The following is an 18,934-nucleotide window of genomic DNA, read 5'->3' as shown; positions in this document are numbered from 1 at the left end:
AGCAAAACTCCGACTTAAAAACTTCAAGATTGAACATTTAAACCTTTGTGCTTTTACATAAATATATATTTTTTTAATTATTGAAAGTAAAGGGTACATTTCTGCTGCTGACCAGAGGGAGAAGGGCAGAAAATTAACTCAGCTTACAAGGCATCCTATAGAAGGATGGGATGAGCAAGTGATGTAAATACTTAAAGGGATAGCACCTCTGTCATCCGTTTCCTCCTCTTCCACCCCCACCGCCCTTTCCAGGGGGAGCAATTGCCTGTTATACTTGAGCCTGAACAACTGATGCAAATTTCCTATTACTGGTTGCTAAGACAATAACAAACTGAGATAATAAAAGGATTGGAGTCATGATGTTCTGAAAATACTCTTGGATGTATTTTCTTCTGTGTTCAGTCACTGGAAGGAACTCACCCAAATTGGCAGCAAATAAACTGCAGGATCCTCAAATAGGCCAAGAAGAAGATCCACGAGGACAAAAAAATAAGTGACTCCCTGTGTAGACCAGTGATTGTACAATTTGTAGAATCTAGGGGAGAAAAAGTTCCCAAAATTGTTAATCTTTTTATAATGTGAAAGAAATATTTATACCAGTAATGAGGAATTTTGTTAAATAAAAGGAGAGTCTGAACGTCAATGATTTCCGTTAATTGGGCTACTGCGAATACTAATTAGTCAATCATCATTAAATGATCAGGTGGCAATGCTTGGCCTGCTATTGCATGGGCATGCATACTCAGTCTAATCTTTTTTTAATACATTTAAACACTCAGACTGGACTGCCCTTGAAGGCAAGTTTTATCTTTAGCCTATTGAGGCCTGCTTTTTAAAAAAAAAACATTGATCATCAACAAATCCAGCAGTTTTTCCAAATCTTAAACTGTGCTAACTATCCCCTTCACACTCAGGACTCCCAATTCATGACATGAATAGGTGGGACTCCTACTTCTGCAATTTTTCTACAAACATTAAAGGATCTGAAAGGGTAGCCAGAGAAAAACTATTTCCTCTGGTGGGGGGAGTCCGGAACAAGGGGGCATAATCTTAAAATTAGAGCTAGGCCGTTCAGGGGTGATGTCAGGAAGCACTTCTTCACACAAAGGGTTGTGGAAATCTGGAACTCTCTTCCCCCCCCAAAAAAAACTGTTGAGGCTGGGGGTCAATTGAAAATTTCACAACCGAGATTGACAGATTTTTGTTAGATACGGCTATTAAGGAATCAAGGCAGGTAAATGAAGTTAAGATACAGATCAGCTCATGATCTGACTGAATGGAGGAAAAGGCTTGAGGGGCTGAATGGCCTACTCTTGTTCCCATGTTTCTCTCCCCTTTCCCACTTGATCAGAATCTGTTTTAAAAATATTAATTACTCTTTCCAATTTATACCATTTCAAATGCTCCATCTGTATTCCCTGTCCCACCTTTTTGAAACTGGATCAAAAGATTGGACTATGGGGGAGTGATAGACACCCATGGATCAGTTAAGCTGCAGCAATGTGATTATTTTAAATCTATTCTTGCTCTATCATCTCACTGACCACTGGGAACAGTATGCCACTATTAACCTCAGAATTATTTAAGATCAAGCTATCAGGTCACGCCTTAACCTTCTCAGCACTACTGAAAAAAAGGGCTAATTTCTTAAATCTCTCTTCATAATTAAATTTCGCACCTGGGCAACATTCTAGTGAATCTACGCTGCACCCTTCACATTGGTTTCTATAATAGGGTACCCAAATTGCGCACTATATTGTATGTGCAGCCTAACTAAGGTCTTGTACAAGTTCAACGTTTCTGCTTTGCTTTTGTATTTTATGCCTCTGGATAAAAACTGTGAGGTTATGCACTTTGGCAGGAAAAATCAGAGAGCAAGTTATTATCTTAATGGCGTGAAACTGGAAAGTACTGCAGTACAAAGGGATCAGGGGGTCCTAGTGCAAGAAAATCAAAAAGTTAGTATGCATGTGCAGCAGATGATCAAGGCGGCCAACAGAATGTTGGCTTTTATTGCTAGAGGGATAGAATATAAAAACAGGGAGGTATTGCTGCAGTTATATAAGGTATTGGTGAGACCGCACCTGGAATACTGCATACAGTTTTGGTGTCCATACTTAAGAAAAGACATACTTGCTCTCGAGGCAGTACAAAGAAGGTTCACTCGGTTAATCCCGGGGATGAGGGGGGCAGACATATGAGGAGAGGTTGAGTAGATTGGGACTTTACTCATTGGAGTTCAGAAGAATGAGAGGCGATCTTATTGAAACATATAAGATTGTGAAGGGGCTTGATCGGGTGGATGTGGTAAGGATGTTCCCACGGATGGGTGAAACTAGAACTAGGGGGCATAATCTTAGAATAAGGGGCTGCTCCTTCAAAACTGAGATGAGGAGAAACTTCTTCACTCAGAGGGTAGTCGGTCTGTGGAATTTGCTGCCCCAGGAAGCTGTGGAAGCTACATCATTAAATAAATTTAAAACAGAAATAGACAGTTTCCTAGAAGTAAAGGGAATTAGGGGTTACGGGGAGCGGGCAGGAAATTGGACATGAATTTAGATTTGAGGTTAGGATCAGATCAGCCATGATCTTATTGAATGGCAGAGCAGGCTCGAGGGGCCAATTAGCCTACTCCTGCTCCTATTTCTTATGTTCTTATGATTCCTGTTACTCTTGTTTATGGCCTTATCCACAGCCTGACCTTTAACAATCTGTGTATCTACACACCTAGGTCCCTCGACTCCATTTAAAAATCTAACCATTTGCAGATATTTCCCTTCCCTACTCTGCCACCAGCCTGAGAAATGTTATTCAGGTTGGCTTTAGAGATTGACTTGAAGTGAGCTAAATAATTCTGCATCACATACTAAACGCTAGACATACAATAGTAAACGCTGATATGTATTTCTTACATTAATTGTGCTTATAATATGGAATTTCCCAGCTAAGTATCCCTACTTAATGGGTGTACAGCTCCAGTATTTGAATTCCCAATCTTGATTTTTGGGGGAGGGGGGTGCGGAGAGCAGGGCTCAGATCAGAGCTATACATTTATTTAGTAACAAGGTTTTGACTCAAAATATTTTCAAACTCTTATATTCAAACAGTAAAAACTTGAATTTATAGGTACTTTCTCTACCAGAGTTCAAAATATCAACTTCCATCACGAAACATCACCCAGACAGCTTTTATGCTGTTCTCGATCACAAAGTGAAATGACATGCCTTGCTGCAGGTCTGATACAATGGTGAACTGACTTTGTACTAGAAACACTCGATGAACCACAGTTCTAGCCCATTCCAAGACAATGAATCATGGAATCGTAGAATCTTAACAGCACAGGAGGCCATTTGGCTCATCGTGCCTGTGCCGGCTCTTTGAAAGAGCTAACCAATTAGTCACACTATTTCCCCATAACCCTGCAAATTTTTCCTTAGCCAATTCCCTTTCGAAAGTTACTACTGAATCTGCTTCCACTATCATTTCAGGCAGTGCATTTCAGATCATCATAACAACTCACTGCTTAAAAAAAAAGTCTCTCCTCCCCTCTTTTGCCAATTATCTTAAATCTGTGTCCTCTGGTTACCGACCCTCCTGCCACTGGAAACAGTTTCTCCTTTTTCACTCTATGAAAACTCACTATAATTTTGAACATCTCTATTAAATCTCCCCTTAACCTTCTCTGCGTTAAGGACAACAATCTCAGCTTCCCTACATTATTAAAATCTTACCTGATTGCTTGTGGTGAAGTTTCGAACCGTATGTTTCTGTTATACTGAGCATCGGAGACATAAGCAGCAGCCAGTTGAAGTTGCTGTTAAATTGTAACACAAATGAATTGAAACAGAAAAAAATAATTTGATTCCCAGTATGATTTTACCAAGAAATAATCCTGGCAGTATCTTGCTGTTATCTATTGGATTTCCTACATTGCAACAGTGACTACAGCCACTGAAGCACTTTTGAAGCGTAAAGCACTTTGGGACATCCCGAGGTAGTGAAAGGCATTATATAAATGCATGCCTTTCATTCTTTCTTTCTTTTCATGCTACAAACGTACAGTAAATGCATAAACCAATGCTTCCCTCCCCTGTTATGTTGAGAAGCTTTTATCAATTGTGGCTTGCAATTATAGGAATTAGCACCACATTTTCAAACACTAGCCTGGTTGACCTCAACAATTTGAGTGGACTGATGACAAGAAATGTTGGAGTTAGTTGGGAAGTGAGTTAAGCATGCTGTGTTTCCTAATTGGACTCCATTTCTTCTCTCCTGAAGACAAGGGCTTGCCTTGCAGTACATTTCCACAGTCCTCCAGTACTTCAACCATTCTTGTGTGAAAGCAGGCTACCTCAGCGATGGAAGGGGGAGGCAGGGAGAGGGAAAGGAATCATTACAGTTGGGTCCCAGCTCATTGCTACCCAATTACTTATATACACATACATACACACCCAGAGTCCAGTGACAGTCACTCACAGTGACTGGGAGCACTGACCAATTGTACCCAGTGGAAGGTGAAAAAGTAAAGTACTGCCATTATTGTTGCCCCAGATGGGAATCAGCTAACTGCAGCACAAACCATTGATCAAACCTGGGACCTCCGCTGTTTGTATTGCTCAGTATCTCTCAGTGGGGGCGGGCGGGGTTGGGGGCAGAAAAGAGGTTTGCTCTGGGAAGCTGGTAGTTGTCTCCATTTGTCGGTTTGAGCCTTTAACTTTTTTTTTTGTTCTTCTTTCTGCCTTGGAGGTTATCAATCATTATCCAAGGTGTATTACATGTCTTTTTTTTTTTAGGTACCACATTCTCTGTGCTTGGTCTTCTAAACTGAAGAAACATTCAAGCTCAAAGGTTGCTGGTATTTTTAAAAATGGGATAAAACTGTTAATTAACTGCCAGACTGACCTTCGCGCAGCAAGTTTGAGAGGCAGTTGCCAGATGCTTTACTGCAATTGTATTGCAAAAACAGTGAAAAAGTTCAAATATCCACTGATGGAAAGTTTCAGAAGAGTTGACACAGATAGGGTGGTAGTGGATTGGAGGGCACGGGGAAAAACAAATGAAAGCTTTGTTTTGGCTCCTGTTGTCCTCATGCCCCCAATCTCATACGCCAGTTTTCAGTTTAAAAAAAAGTGTTGAACAAGCAGTCTGTTCCCTCCCTGGTGTGTGAGGAGCTATCTAATTTCAGGGCAAAATGAATACAGCGAGTTGGGGCAATCGACCTCGGCCGCCCCTGGGCTTTTGTGGGGGGTGCGGGAGATAGCAAAATAAAGATCTAGGCTTTCAGTTCCTCATTGCCAGTGATGCTTGGGATCTTTTCTCCTACATTAAAAAAGGTGCTATCTGAATGAAGCCTGTTGTAAGTCCAGAAACTCTAAGGTTGCGCATGTGTCTGTGGATTCAGGTGAGAATAGGATTGTGCTCAGCTCTGATGACCTCCATGAGGAAGTATCCTGCTGATATTCATCAGAAGGCTCACATGATGAATGGTCACTTGGGCAAAGAAACAACCGGGTGAAAGAAAAGTCACAAATAAGGGAGGTGCGTCTTGCTAGGTGGTTGGGAAAGAAGTGGGCTGGAGGTGCGCAGGTGGCAACTAGCAACTCAATGTCACAAATTTTAGTATGGAGCCCACCAGCCTCTTTGGGACTCAATAAAACTGGAATAATAAACACATAAAAAAGTATTTCGTTTGTTCTGATTTTCTACAGATGACAGCCAAATCACCCCTATATACCTGAAATTTTAAAAAAACATTCCCAAGCTGACGCACTCCCACCAAATGGCAATATGAAAGGCTACATGGTAATGGTGTGTAATCTGATGGTGAATACTCCTTCCGATAGCTTCATCCTCAACTACTGATTGGAACAAGACACCCCCATGTTTGTGGTTTATAAAACATCCTGACCCCTGTCTGTTGCTCCAACTCTCCACTGAATGCACAGAGCTGAGGGGTGGCATGGGGAGAGGGGTGGGACACGGGGGAAGCAAGACAAAAAGGCATGTTTCAGCCCCTGGTTAAAGGTGACAAAAAGGCAGCCAGATCATGAATCCAGCCACGTTGTGTTTCATACATAGTTACAAATGGATCTACATTTTTCAGATAAACAAACAAGGACAAGGGCATGGTCTGAGACGAGATGTTCTAATTGTAACCTGCAGGCCAGATTGGCCCACAGCCTCCTTTTACCCAGCCCTCGAAGGCCCTACCTATTACTTTGTTCTATGTACAACTCAGATTTTGACCTCTGCTCGACCAAAGCTCTTTAAACTTCCTGGCCTGCCTTTCTAACCAGGCAGCAGCCATTATCCGGTTGACCACACCATCCTCCTCCAATGCCTCTCCTCTGTTGTCCAGCTGGGTGGGACTGCCTTTGCCTGGTTCTATTCCTATCTATCCAGTCATAGCTAGAAAAACTACTGCAATGGCTTCTCTTCCCGCTCCCACACCGTTATCTCTAGAGTCCCCCAAGGATCTATCCTTGGCTTCCTCCTATTTCTCATCAACATGCTGCCCCTTGGCAACACAGCAGAAGCAATGGTGGAGATCACAGTGGGACTGATTAATGGCAGGGGACAAAATGGACCAGACCAGTCAGAAGGACAGACTAGATCAGGAAGTGAAACACAAAAGTGGGCACCAACAAGCAACCAGTTTTTCAATTTTTGTGCGTGGGGAACTTTGATTTGTGTGTATGATAGGGCACTGCATTTGTACACTGGGGAGGGGGTGCTATTTGTATTTCTGAATGGGTGGATTTTTGTTTCTGGAGGTTAACAAGCTAAAACTGTTACAGTGACAATGTTTTCCAATTGTCTGTCAAATATTAAGACATGGAAGAGCTAAAGCTTCCAAATGTCAGCATGGCCGAAAGCAACACCAACCTCGTTGGCACCCACCAGTACCTGCATACTTCTGGCCTCGATTTCATTAACCTCCCCAACAGCCACCTTTTGGTAGAGTCAGAAGATGCAGAACTTTGGCAGACTGCTCAACCCTTACACTCCATTACTAAGATTACTCTCTTGTGGCTCTGCGACATTGTCCACCTCTACCTCCCCCTACACTCATGGAAACCCGAATCCATACCTTCAAGAAGCTCAAGGCTCAACTTTTCCATGACTTTCCTAACCAGCCTCGTCTACAAATTATAAAACATTGCAGTCTACATCCTTGTCCGCACAAAGTCTTACAGCCCATTCACCCCCACCTTCCTGGTACCAGCGAGTGGACTTAAAAATCCACAGCCTTGCCATTGCCCAGCCCTACCTTGGTGTTCTCCAGCTTATATCCCCATGCAGACCTTCTGCTCCTCTATTAGCAGGTGTAGTTGCCCAGAGGCTTGTTTTTCTGTTCGCATTGCTGCACCATTTGTCGCTACTTCTTCAGCCACTACATTCCAGTCCTTTGATATCTAGCTCCTTCTGCCTTGCCACCTGCTTCCCTTTCGACCGCCCCTCACCCATTTTTCCTCCTGCTCAATGTCCATTTCCTTGCTCCTTCTATATTATGAAACACACAAACATCTTCCTGCATGTGAGGACTGCTATATGAGTGTGAGTTGCTGTTGAAATGCCTAGAATGCATCTCAGGTAAGCTATTTTTGCCACACCCTTGTTTATATGCCCCAAGTATCACGTTTCATGAACCTACAGTCAAACATCTTCCATAGTACCAAAGTTTCACGTCATCTGAATGTCAGGAGGATGGTAGCAATACACGTGTTTTGTCACGAGTTGTGCTGCTCACCATGCCAGTCATGAGTTGTTCTGGGTATCTGCTGTCCACCTATTAAACCCATATTAGCCAGCTGAATAATGACCAACAAGTAACAACCCTCCTTGGCCACGGATGGATAAAGGGAGAGGGAAGAGAAAGGCAAGTAGGTTCTGTTGAAGTTGAGATGGCTCCAAGATGTCACACTTGGCAATGGAAGATTCAAAAAAAGTCATTCCTCTGCGGGAGATTTGGTAATTTGATACTTGAGCCAGGAGGTCTACAGTATTCCAATGCACTGACCAGCCAACTTGACTCATTAATAGGATTGAGAGTGTTAGATCTGTTAGTTAGGTTGGGATTATTTTCACAGCTCCAAATAAACCTGCAAGCCAATCCCCTAATGGACCAGCAGCACGAAGGCCTACGCTGGTAAGATGTGCAGTTTTAGCTGGTTAAAATCAAAGTGCGCCTGCACAAATTTGGCAGACTCTAAACCCTGGCTATTGCCAAGTGCACCTAACCTCTGAACTCTGGGTAAGTGGGGTGTGTCCCTATGGACACTGCTGGCTATAACTGGCCAAACAAAAACCCTGGGTGGATTTCTCAGTAGGTTTGGATATGCTCATGCATGGGGTGAGTTTGGGTCAGGTTGTTTTCCAACTGCCTCCTTCAACTTACAGCAAGCAGCAGTTTCAGGGCAACTCCTGATTTCACCACCATCTTATTGATTTCATCACTACAGTATCAAGTGTTCCAACTAGATTTACAAATTTATCCACTTGCACTTTTTCTTCTTCCATTGCAGCAATCTTAAGGGCTTCCAGTCCTCTGAACAAAACTGAAACATGTCGTCCAGTTGTTATGTTTAAGCCAAACTGCCATAAGTGGTTTGGAACACAGATTACAGGCAAGATGATAGAAGTATTTAAAATTATGCAAGGATGAGACGTGGTAGGCAGAAGCAGGCTGTTTCCAATAGTCGAGAGGTCACGGATACAAGATTAAATACGAGATTTAGAACACAGGGCAGGAGGAACCTCTTTACAGAGAGTTGACAGGCTGTGGAATTCACTTCCAGGGTTAGTGGTCAAGGCAGAAATTATGTCAATATTGGATAGGTGGATGAAAGAAAATGGGAGGAAGGGATATTGGAGTAGAGTGGGTAAATGTGATTAGGATTATTTGCTCACATGGAGGGTAAATGCTGTCACAGCTCGTTTCAATGTTGAGGCCTTCATGTACTTCTATGTTTCTTAGTTCCTGGAGGAATCAGTATTCTCAACATCATGACAGGCAAATATCAAGTTATTCACAGAACAGCCTTTTATGTTCGTGTGATAGAGCCAGGTGGTGATAACTACAACTGGGGTTGTGTTGAAGAGTAATGGAGAAAGGTAGCCCCATCTCGTACCTTGATGTATAGCTCACCATTAATACAAATACTTCTCTCTGGATGAGAAAGCCCGCATCCACCTCCCGAGGATTTTGACCACCTTCTCTAGTCTGTGCCTTATAATATGGTCCCCAGTCCAATCTTCCAAAGGCTGCTCGCCGTTGCAAGCCAGTTCTATCCTGGGTCCGCCGAGCTTTCGAAACTAATCCTGCACAACAGCTGGGATCACAGGTCTATAACTTGAGTCTGTATGCGGGGCGGGAGATTTACTGGTCAGTCGGAAGATACTGTACCAGAGTGAAGGAGACGAGTCTCGCTGTCGGAATTGCAGACTAGACATGTATTTTTGTTGCGAGTTCCCGGGGTAGTGGGAGTGACAAAAACAAACATCCCGCCGACTGATCATGAACCAGGACGAGGACTGGCGGTGGGTATTTGGTGTGAATTGAGGACTTCCTTTCTACCGTTCTGTTTATACTTGTGATTTTAAAAAAAGGTAAGAATTAACGTGCCGCTTTGATACTTCGATAAATTGGAGATAAAATCCTGGAAAGAAGCCCCATCTTTAATAAACTGCCTTGCTCTGCTCAATGGTCCCTATTTTCAAAAGTAACTCGCTCCAGGAATTTACAACTCATCGATTTTGATCTGGAATTAATCTTTTATCGCTGGTAACAGAGCTTCCCCCGGGAGGAAGCTAGTTTTGTTCCCGTTGTGATTTTGAAAAAGAAATCTTAAAACTCAAGGCGCGTTGATTTATTTCAATGTCAAGCAAATAACTACAAGTAGAAACAGAAAAACAAAATAGGAAAAATCTGGAACAAAAAAAAAACCTACACTCCAGGTTATTTAAAAAAAATAACTGTGCGCTTATTCCGCTTTTTAAAAAAAATGCCAATGAATGAAACGCTCTCACCTCATCATCTATCGTCGGATAACTGAAGCTTTGCTGAAGTCTTTTGAACTTCTCACTCACATTTTCCTCAGTCTTTTCCGCCTTATCCAATCCCCCTTCGTCTTCGACTGCAGTCGGCATGTTGTCCAGCACTATCCCACACTCAAAGACAACTGAGCTCAAACCCAATCCCGCCAGCCGGGAGCTGCCTCCAAAAACACCGAGCAAGAGGGAGGGAGAAACAAGGGAAGGTGGTTTTTGTTTGCTGACTAGCTTCCGTCTCCAAAAAGTATTTCCTTTCCTCGTGTCAACACTTCATTTTCACGTGTATTGTGTTAATAGGAACGGTTTTTTAAAAAGAAATTGTATATTTGTCGGCTAAAAAAAAGTTTCCTACGACTTTCCCCCCCCCCAGCCATCATGTGATAGAGGGAGGGGGGGAATGCAGCGGAAACAGTGCGGTGGATTTTTTTTTCTGTCTCGCTCCAGGGAATTTGATGTGGGGTTTAGTGAAAAGTTGTGTTAGTCTTGGTTTGCAAAAGGGAGATAATGTTAAAAAAAATCCACGTGCATTAATTATTAATTGTAAATACTGTATGTTGTACTTGCGAGTTGGAAGTCACAAACTTTTTCCGCAGAGGGAGTGGGACATTACCAATAATTTATTGAAGCATACTTATATTTCTTGTACTGTCCAGATGTACATATTATACACCAAATGCGTTAGGAATGGAGCTTTAGTACTTCAGTTAAAATATATCTACATACAAATGAGGTTTTGTCTAATTGCAGCATCTGGAACAGTCTTCAGTTACCATTGCGTATTCTCCTTCAGGGGCAGATCGACAATATAATGAATGGATTGAGGCTTCGGACCTCATTTCAGAAGCTTCTAAAGCAATTCAGTTGAAGTATCTTTTCTCTTTAAAGTGCTAACGGAAATGCTGGATATTTTCAACATTTGTTGTTATTTTTTTCTTGAAGGGTTTCAATTGCCTTTTAGTTATTTTCAACTCTCCTTAAAATGTTGATGGCATCCTGAAGTATGGTTCCAACATTGGTTGCCCTTCGGTGCGTTGCCCAAGTGACTATTTATGAGTGAGCCTTGACAGTGTATGTGGGCAGGCTACTAAACTATGGAGTAGATCACAGCCCAACCTGAGCTATCCCAGGTACAACACATGTGCCTTCAGCAGGAATTGCTGGATATTGATCAGGAGTGGAAACTCTACCTGATTGTCTTTTTTTTATTCGTTCATGGGATGTGGGCATCGCTGGCGAGGCCGGCATTTATTACCCATCCCTAATTGCCCTTGAGAAGGTGGTGGTGAGCCGCCGCCTTGAACCGCTGCAGTCCGTGTGGTGACGGTTCTCCCACAGTGCTATTAGGAAGGGAGCTCCAGGATTTTGACCCAGCGACGATGAAGGAACGGTGATATATTTCCAAGTCGGGATGGTGTGTGACTTGGAGGGGAACGTGCAGGTGGTGTTGTTCCCATGTACCTGCTGCTCTTGTCCTTCTAGGTAGTAGAGGTCGCGGGTTTGGGAGGTGCTGTCGAAGAAGCCTTGGCGAGTTGCTGCAGTGCATCCTGTGGATGGTACATACTGCAGCCACGGAGCGCCGGTGGTGAAGGGAGTGAATGTTTAGGGTGGTGGATGGGGTGCCAATCAAGCGGGCTGCTTTGTCCTGGATGGTGTCGAGCTTCTTGAGTGTTGTTGGAGCTGCACTCATCCAGGCAAGTGGAGAGTATTCCATCACACTTCTCACTTGTGCCTTGTAGATGGTGGAAAGGCTTTGGGGAGTCAGGAGGTGAGTCACTCACCGCAGAATACCCAGCCTCTGACCTGCTCTTGTAGCCACAGTATTTACATGGCTGGTCCAGTTAAGTTTCTGGTCAATGGTGACCCCCAGGATGTTGATAGTGGGGGATTCGGCGATGGTAATGCCATTGAATGTCAAGGGGAGGTGGTTAGACTCTCGTTGGAGATGGTCATTGCCTGGCACTTGTCTGGCACGAATGTTACTTGCCACTTACCAGCCCAAGTCTGGATGCATGCGGGCACGGACTGCTTCATTATTTGAGGGGTTGCGAATGGAACGGAACAATGTGCAATCATCAACGAACATCCCTATTTTTGACCTTATGATGGAGGGAAGGTCATTGATGAAGCAGCTGAAGATGATTGGGCCTAGCACACTGCCTTGAGGAACTCCTGCAGCAATGCCCTGGGGCTGAGATGCTTGGCCTCCAACAACCACTACCATCTTCCTTTGTGCTAGGTATGACTCCAGCCACTGGAGAGTTTTCCCCCTGATTCCCATTGACTTCAATTTTACGAGGGCTCCTTGGTGCCACACTCGGTCAAATGCTGCCTTGATGTCAAGGGCAGTCACTCTCACCTCACCTCTGGAATTCAGCTCTTTTGTCCGTGTTTGGACCAAGGCTGTAATGAGGTCTGGAGCCGAGTGGTCCTGGCGGAACCCAAACTGAGCATCGGTGAGCAGGTTATTGGTGAGTAAGTGCCGCTTGATAGCACTGTCGACAACACCTTCCATCACTTTGCTGATGATTGAGAGTAGACTGATGGGGCGGTAATTGGCCGGATTGTATTTGTCCTGCTTTTTGTGGACAGGACATCCCTGGGCAATTTTCCACATTGTCGGGTAGATGCCAGTGTTGTAGCTGTACTGGAACAGCTTGCCTCGAGGCGCAGCTAGTTCTGGAGCACAAGTCTTCAGCACTACAGCCGGGATGTTTTCGGGGCCCATAGCCTTTGCTGTATCCAGTGCACTCAGCCGTTTCTTGATATCACGTAGAGTGAATCGAATTGGCTGAAGACTGGCTTCTGTGATGGTGGGGATATCGGGAGGAGGCCGAGATGGATCATCCACTCGGCACTTCTGGCTGAAGATGGTTGCAAACGCTTTAGCCTTGTCTTTTGCACTCACGTGCTGGACTCCGCCATCATTGAGGATGGGGATGTTTGCAGAGCCTCCTCCTCCCATTAGTTGTTTAATTGTCCACCACCATTCACAACTGGACGTGGCAGGACTGCAGAACTTTGATCTGATCCGTTGGTTGTGGAATCGCTTAGCCCTGTCTATAGCATGCATGTAGTCCTGAGTTGTAACTTCACCAGGTTGGCACCTCATTTTTAGGTACAACTGGTGTTGCTTCTGGCATGCTCTTCTACACTCCTTATTGAACCAGGGTTGATCCCCTGGCCTGTTGGTAATGGTAGAGTGAGGAATATGCCGGGCCATGAGATTACAGATTGTGCTGGAATACAATTCTGCTGCTGATGGCCCACAGCGCCTCATGGATGCCCAGTTTTGAGCTGCTAGATCTGTTCTGAATCTATCCCATTTAGCACGGTGGTAGTGCCACACAACACATTGGATGGTGTCCTCAGTGCAAAGACGGGACTTCATCTCCACAAAGACTGTGCGGTGGTCACTCCTACCAATACTGTCATGGACAGATGCATTTGCAACAGGTAGATTGGTGAGGACGAGGTTAAGTAAGTTTTTCCCTCGTATTAGTTCGCTCACCACCTGTCGCAGGCCCAGTCTGGCAGCTGTATCCTTCAGGACTCGGCCAGCTCAGTCAGTAGTGGTGCTACCGAGCCACTCTTGGTGATGGACATTGAAGTCCCCCACCCAGAGTACATTCTGTGCCCTTGCTACCCTCAGTGCTTCCTCCAAGTGGTGTTCAACATGGAGGAGGACTGATTCATCAGCTGAGGGAACGGCACGAAGAATTGTAACGCCTCTATCACTGCCCAGCTAAGATCAGCTAACAGATCAAGGATCAAACCCAAGACTTTCCTGGTTTGTATGGGTCAGCTACCCACTTGATAAACTCGGTGAGCTATCGGGAAAATAGGCCTGTTTTTATTTCTTTTTTCGGACACCTGAACATGGTGAGGTTTTATGGAACCTGTTTTTATTTTTAATTTCTGTGCATTGTCTATCTAAAGATTTGGATCCCTGTGGAAAATTTCCTGAGATTGGCAGATCTCATGTTTACTCTTGCCAACATTTAGTTGAAAAACAAATTCCCAATGCACCTCTCTATGCACTGGAACCATCCAAGTCCTGTGTGGTTCCAATTTTAATCTATAGATGGACCCCTAAAGTCACAACCCCTGTATAAATACTTAACCTCCTCATTGGTCTACACGGGAGGCTAATGAAGTTGATCTGTGGGAGTTAGAAAATTATACAGTGAATTACTCTGGTTGGTTAATTTTAATGTGAAACAGACACTAGGGATATGCCATAGACTCCCAGTCTAACATAAAAAAAGAAGATAGTTTGCTCTAAAAGACAATAAGGTGGTTAGGTAAGAACAGGAAAGTTATTTTAATAGGCCAGTTCAATTAACCATATTGAGGTCTTGCTGCAATTATATAGGGCTCTGGTGAGACCACACCTGGAGTACTGTGTACAGTTCTGGTCTCTTTACCCAAGGAAGGATATACTTGCTTTAGAGGGGGTGCACCGAAGGTTCACTAGATTGATTCCTGGGATGAGAGGGTTGTCCTATGAGGAAAGATTGAGTAGAATGAGCCTATATTCTCTGGAGTTTAGAAGAATGAGTGGTGATCTTAGAAGAATGAGAAAATTCGTAGAAGGCTTGACAGGGTAGATGCTGAGAGCCTGTTTCCCGTAGATGGAGAGACTAGATCTAGGGGTCATGGTCTCAAGATGAGACGTCGGCCATTTAGGACTGAGATGAGGAAAAATTTCTTCACTCAGAGGGTTGTGAATTTTTGGAATTTTCTACCCTAGAGGGCTGTGGATGCTCAGTGGTTGAGTATATTCAAGACCGAGTTCAACAGATTTTTGGACACTAAGGGAATCAAGGGATATGGGCATAGGACGGGAAAGTGGATTTGAGGTGGAAGATCAGCCATGATCTTATTGAATGGCAGACCAGGCTCGAGGGGCCATATGACCTACTCCTTTTTCTTATGTTCTTATAAATCGGGAAAGCCAAAGTGATTAAGAATCCAAATGTAATGCAATGCAAAGCAAAAAGTTGACATAATCCCCAAGGTCTAAACTTAATTATATGAACAATAATAACCCAATAATCAACAGTCAGCATGGATTCAGAATGGGAAGATTCTGCCTGATCAATGTTGACTTTTTTGAGAAAGTGACAACCCAAATAGACTATGGAAAGCCCTACGACGTGGTGTATCTGGACTTCCCAAAGACATTTGACAAAGTTTCACATAAAAGACTACTGGCTAACGTCATTACACTGGTGATTCAGGGTAAATCTTGGGAATGCATACCAAATTGGCAGAAAACAGTTGATGCTTGTTAGAGGAGTTATGTGAGGGTGGAGGGAAGCATTGAATGGAATGCCCCAGGGAACAGTTTTGGAAACATGACTGCTTCTAATTCACATGAATGACTTGGCTTCATAAACTCAATGCAAATTGCTCAAATTTGCAGTTTCAAACTAGATGGGCAGTTGCTTCTGAGGAGACAACTCAGGAAATAAAAAGTCAATTGGACAAAATATGTAAAAACAGTAGAAAATGCTGGAAATACACAGCAGGTTAATCGGCATCTGGAAAAAGAGGAAAAAATGGTTATGATGCATGGGGCCTGTACCCTTCAGCAGACTGAAGGTTGGACAATGGAGAAAAAAAGCAAGAGGAATGGGTGAGAGAACCAACAGATACACCAATCACAGAAAAGTGGGTGTTAACAAATACGGAGTCACAGATAAGAAGGGAAAGGGGTAACAATGAAGGTGATCAGTATGAAAGAGACCATCAGAATCATGATGAAGAGAACAGAGCTTCTTCAGGGTGGGAATTCTTAGAAGAGAAGAGGTAGTAAATCAAATAGTAAGCAAAATAGGTAAGTGGATGGAACAATTGTAGATGAAGTGAATACAGATAAGTAAAAAATACTGCACACGCTACAAATGGTATCTAAAATAACTAAGGATGATGTTGTAAGAGACCTAAAAGTCTTGGTAGTTCTAATGTTCAACATGTGTAACCAATGCAGTGCAGCAATCGACAAAGAAAATAGAATGCCAAACAATACAACTAAAACAGCAAAGTACAAGCCAGAGAAAAATTTTGCTTAAACTACATAGTGTTCTGGTCAGGCCACATCTTGAGTACTGTGTCCAGTTCTGGTCGCCAAAACACGGGAGATATTCATGCACTGGAGGAAGTACAGAGAAGAGCCCTGAGGCTGATCCCTATTACTCTCAGGTCTGAGAGGTGAAGAAAGACAGGAGAAATTGGGGTTTTTCAGCCTTAAATGGAGATACCTGAGAGGAATACAAGTTTGATGTTTTATTGCAAGTGAGTTTTGTTTACATCATCATGCATAATCCAAGGGGACCCTACTGTAATAGGAGCAGGAGTAGGCCATACGGCCCCTCGAGCCTGCTCTGCCATCCAATCAGATTGTGGCTGATCTTCGACCTCAACTCCACTTTTCTGCCCGATCCCCATATCCCTTGATTCCCCTAGAGTCCAAAGATCTGTCTATCCCAGCCTTGAACATATTCAATGACTCAGCATCCACAGCCCCCTGGGGTAGAGAATTCCAAAGATTCACACCCCTCAGTAAAGAAATTCCTCCTTATCGCAGACTTAAATGGCCGACCCCTTATCCTGCGACTATGCCCCCGAGTTCTAGACTCTCCAGCCAGGGGAAACTACCTCTCAGCATCTACCCTGTTGAGCCTTCTCATAACCTTATATGTTTCAATGAGATCACCTCTCATTCTTCTAAACTCCAGAGAGTATAGGCCCATTCTACTCAACCTCACCTCATGGGACAACCCTCTCATCCCAGGAATTAATCTTGTGAACCTTCGTTGCACCGCCTCTAGGGCAAGTATATCCTTCCTTAGATAAGGAGACCAAAACTGTACGCCGTATTCCAGGTGAGGTCTCACTAAAGCCCTGTACAATTGTAGTAAGATTTCCTTACTCTTGTACTCCAACCCCCTTGCGATAAAGGCCAACCTGCCATTTACTTTCCTTGCTGTACCTGCATGCTAACTTTTTGACTTTCTTGTACGAGGACACAAAAATCCCTCTGAACACCAACATTTAATAGTTTCTCACCATTTAAAAAATATTCTGTGTTTCTATTCTTCCTACCAAAGTGAATAAGCTCGCATTTCCCCACATTATGCTCCATCTGCCACCTTCTTGCCCACTTAATCTGTCTATATCCCTTTGCAGACTCTTTGTGTCCTCCACCCAGCTTTGTATCATCAACAAACATGGATACATTACATTCAGTCCCTTAGTCTAAGACATTAATATAGATTGTAAATAGCTGAGGCCCAAGCACCGATCCTTGCAGTACCCCACTAGTTACAGCCTGCCAACCTGAAAATGACCCGTTTATTCCTACTCTATGTTTTCTGTCCATTAGCCAATCCTCTATCCATGCTAATATGTTACCCCCAACCCCATGAGCCTTTATCTTGTATAACAACCTTTTATGTGGCACCTTATCAAATATCTTTTGAAAATCCAAATATACTACATCCACTGGTTCCCCTTTATCTACCCTGCTAGTTAAATCCTCAAAAAACTCTAATAAATTTGTCAAACACGATTTCCCTTTCATAAAACCATGTTGACTCTGCCTAATCATATTACGATTTTCTAAGTGCCCTGTCACCATTTCCTTAATAATGGATTCCAACATTTTCCTGACAACTGATGTTAGGCTAACTGGCCTGTAGTTCCCTGTTTTCTCTCTCCCTCCTTTCTTGAATAGCGGGGTTACATTTTCTACCTTCCAATCCACAGAGTCCGTTCTAGAATCTAGGGAATTCTGGAAGATCATAACCAATGCATCCACTACCTCCTCCCAGGGGATTTATCGGCTTTTAGTCCCACTAGTTTCTGAAGTACTTTTTCTCTACTGATATTAATTACTTCAAGTTCCTCACTCTCATTAGCCCCTTCATTCCCCACTATTTCTGGTATGTTTTTTGTGTCTTCTACAGTGAAGACAGATACAAAATATTTATTTAACGTCTCTTCCCTTTCCTGATTCACCATTATAATTTCTCCTGCCTCAAGCCTCTAAGGTACTAATGTTTACTTTTGTTGGTACAATGGTTTAGTGTAATAAACTTTGCTAAAGGGAAACTGAGTCGGGGCAAGGGTGCATAATTGTAGGCAGGAGTGAAATAGGATGTCTCAACCAACATTTGATACTTTTTCAGAAGATGATTCATCCTCTGCTAAAAGCAATTGGGTTTCTCTAAATTAAAGGACGCTCTCCGTTTCTTCAATACTGACTGCTTGTTGGCACTAACTGGTACTGACACGCTTTGCATTATCTGATGCTGGCAACTGTTTGGTACTGAGCAGCTTAAAGTTATTAGCACTGTCTTCTGGAAGCAATTGGTGCTGAAACTCCGGTAACAAAATTTCTATTTTAACGAAGCTCATGGCCAATAGCTGTCCTGATGGCTTCGAAGTAAATCCAATATCTCTGAGCTGTACAGGCCAGATACGATCCCTGCTCTGTATTGGGTTGGTTCATTTCAGTCAGGGTAAAGGTAGGGGTGCTGCATATGGATGCAGTGATCCATGTTTGGGGAATGGAAAATCAGCCAGTTGTTCCTGCTCCTGGTGATTGTACAGAACCCCATGCTGGAAGTATATGAATATCAAGGCAGGACAGGATCAGGCGCAGCTGTGATAATCTCCACAAACAGACAGCCTGCCAACACTCATTGGCAAGGAAATTTCCCCTGTGAACTTAGAAAAACATCAATTGGAGTCAATTGCACAACGTAATATTCAGAACTACCCTCATGTAGAAAGCTCCGGGAAATTTCTCCCTTCCATCAGATTATTTCTCTACTCTTCTGAGTCCTCCCCACCCAAAGGATTTCACATATATCTC

The 18,934-nt window shown here is 43.4% G+C and overlaps 1 protein-coding gene across 1 annotated transcript in view; it reads right to left on the bottom strand.

Annotated features, from left to right (window-relative positions):
- Positions 1-10,238, bottom strand: part of tpcn3 (two pore segment channel 3) — a 50,962-nt gene extending 40,724 nt beyond the window's left edge. Inside the window, exons 1-3 of the mRNA XM_067985086.1 lie at positions 10,030-10,238; positions 3,732-3,814; positions 421-535 (exon numbers count right to left, since the gene is read on the bottom strand). Coding sequence (XP_067841187.1) covers positions 421-535; positions 3,732-3,814; positions 10,030-10,149 — 318 coding nt within the window. The 5' untranslated portion in view covers positions 10,150-10,238. The remainder of the gene's footprint in view (positions 1-420; positions 536-3,731; positions 3,815-10,029) is intronic.
- Positions 10,239-18,934: the final 8,696 nt, after the last annotated feature.

This window comes from Heptranchias perlo, chromosome 5, assembly GCF_035084215.1.
Source record: "Heptranchias perlo isolate sHepPer1 chromosome 5, sHepPer1.hap1, whole genome shotgun sequence".
NCBI lineage: Eukaryota > Metazoa > Chordata > Chondrichthyes > Hexanchiformes > Hexanchidae > Heptranchias > Heptranchias perlo.
Note: the sequence above shows the minus strand (reverse complement) of the source record. Positions and strands in the feature narration are given on the sequence as shown.